The sequence below is a fragment of the Symphodus melops genome, assembly GCF_947650265.1.
Source record: "Symphodus melops genome assembly, chromosome: 1".
NCBI classification, from domain to species: domain Eukaryota; kingdom Metazoa; phylum Chordata; class Actinopteri; order Labriformes; family Labridae; genus Symphodus; species Symphodus melops.
Window position 1 is genome coordinate 55,066,788 of NC_136691.1, and position 912 is coordinate 55,067,699.

The following is a 912-nucleotide window of genomic DNA, read 5'->3' on the forward strand; positions in this document are numbered from 1 at the left end:
CGGAGCATCGTGTTGTTTCTCTGTGAATCCTAAAAAGAAAAAGAAAAACTGTCCCGGTGCACGATGTTGTAACTCCCTCAACAAACAGGTCAAAAGGTCAAAAGGTCAGAGGGCGTGCACCATGTACGACCCCAGATCTAAAGGAAGGTCCAGTTTCTCCTGATCCCACTCCTCATCACTCCCACCATCATCATCATCACCGTCCAGACGGAGCGGCAGGAGTCTGGGGGGTCGTCTGGTAGTTGGAGGTGTGCGAGCTCACTTCCTGAACATTGCAGAAGTGCCCTTGAGCAAAGCACTGAACTGCCACCAGCTCAGGACCACTCGCTGTTTGCAGCCCCCTGCTCACATTTCTCGATTAGTGTGTGTGTGTGTGTATTTCAGCCTGTGTGTGTGTGTATTTCAGCCTGTGTGTGTGTGTATTTCAGCCTGTGTGTGTGTATTTCAGCCTGTGTGTGTATTTTTCAGCCTGTGTGTGTATTTTTCAGCCTGTGTGTGTATTTTTCAGCCTGTGTGTGTATTTTTCAGCCTGTGTGTGTGTATTTCAGCCTGTGTGTGTATTTTTCAGCCTGTGTGTGTGTTTGTGTAGACTGACTCAGTATCAGAGCGTAAAATGGACTTTTGCAGGATTATTTTCTTATTATATTATTTTCTTTGTGTCGTTTTATTATAACTCCTCTGTTGTTCTGTCGCCCCTCAGGGACAAATAAAGTGTGTTGGTTGAAAGATGTTTGACCCTCAACACAGTTTTTGTTCTTTACATAATATTGTCCGTGTGTGTGTGTGTGTGTGTGTGTGTGTGTGTGTACTCACCAACCACAGTAAGCAGCATGTTGTCGAGCAGCAGAGCGACACAAACCACCACCAGGACGAGTCTGGGAGAGCCTCGACTCTGATGGAGCCACGCCATGT

At 46.8% G+C, this 912-nt stretch overlaps 1 protein-coding gene across 1 annotated transcript in view; it reads right to left on the bottom strand.

The window, feature by feature from the left end:
• slc18a1 (solute carrier family 18 member A1) overlaps positions 1 to 912 on the bottom strand; it is a 7,481-nt gene extending 6,569 nt beyond the window's left edge. The window contains 1 exon segment of the mRNA XM_079370195.1: positions 814 to 912. Within this exon segment, the coding sequence (XP_079226321.1) occupies positions 814 to 910 (97 nt within the window). The 5' untranslated portion in view covers positions 911 to 912.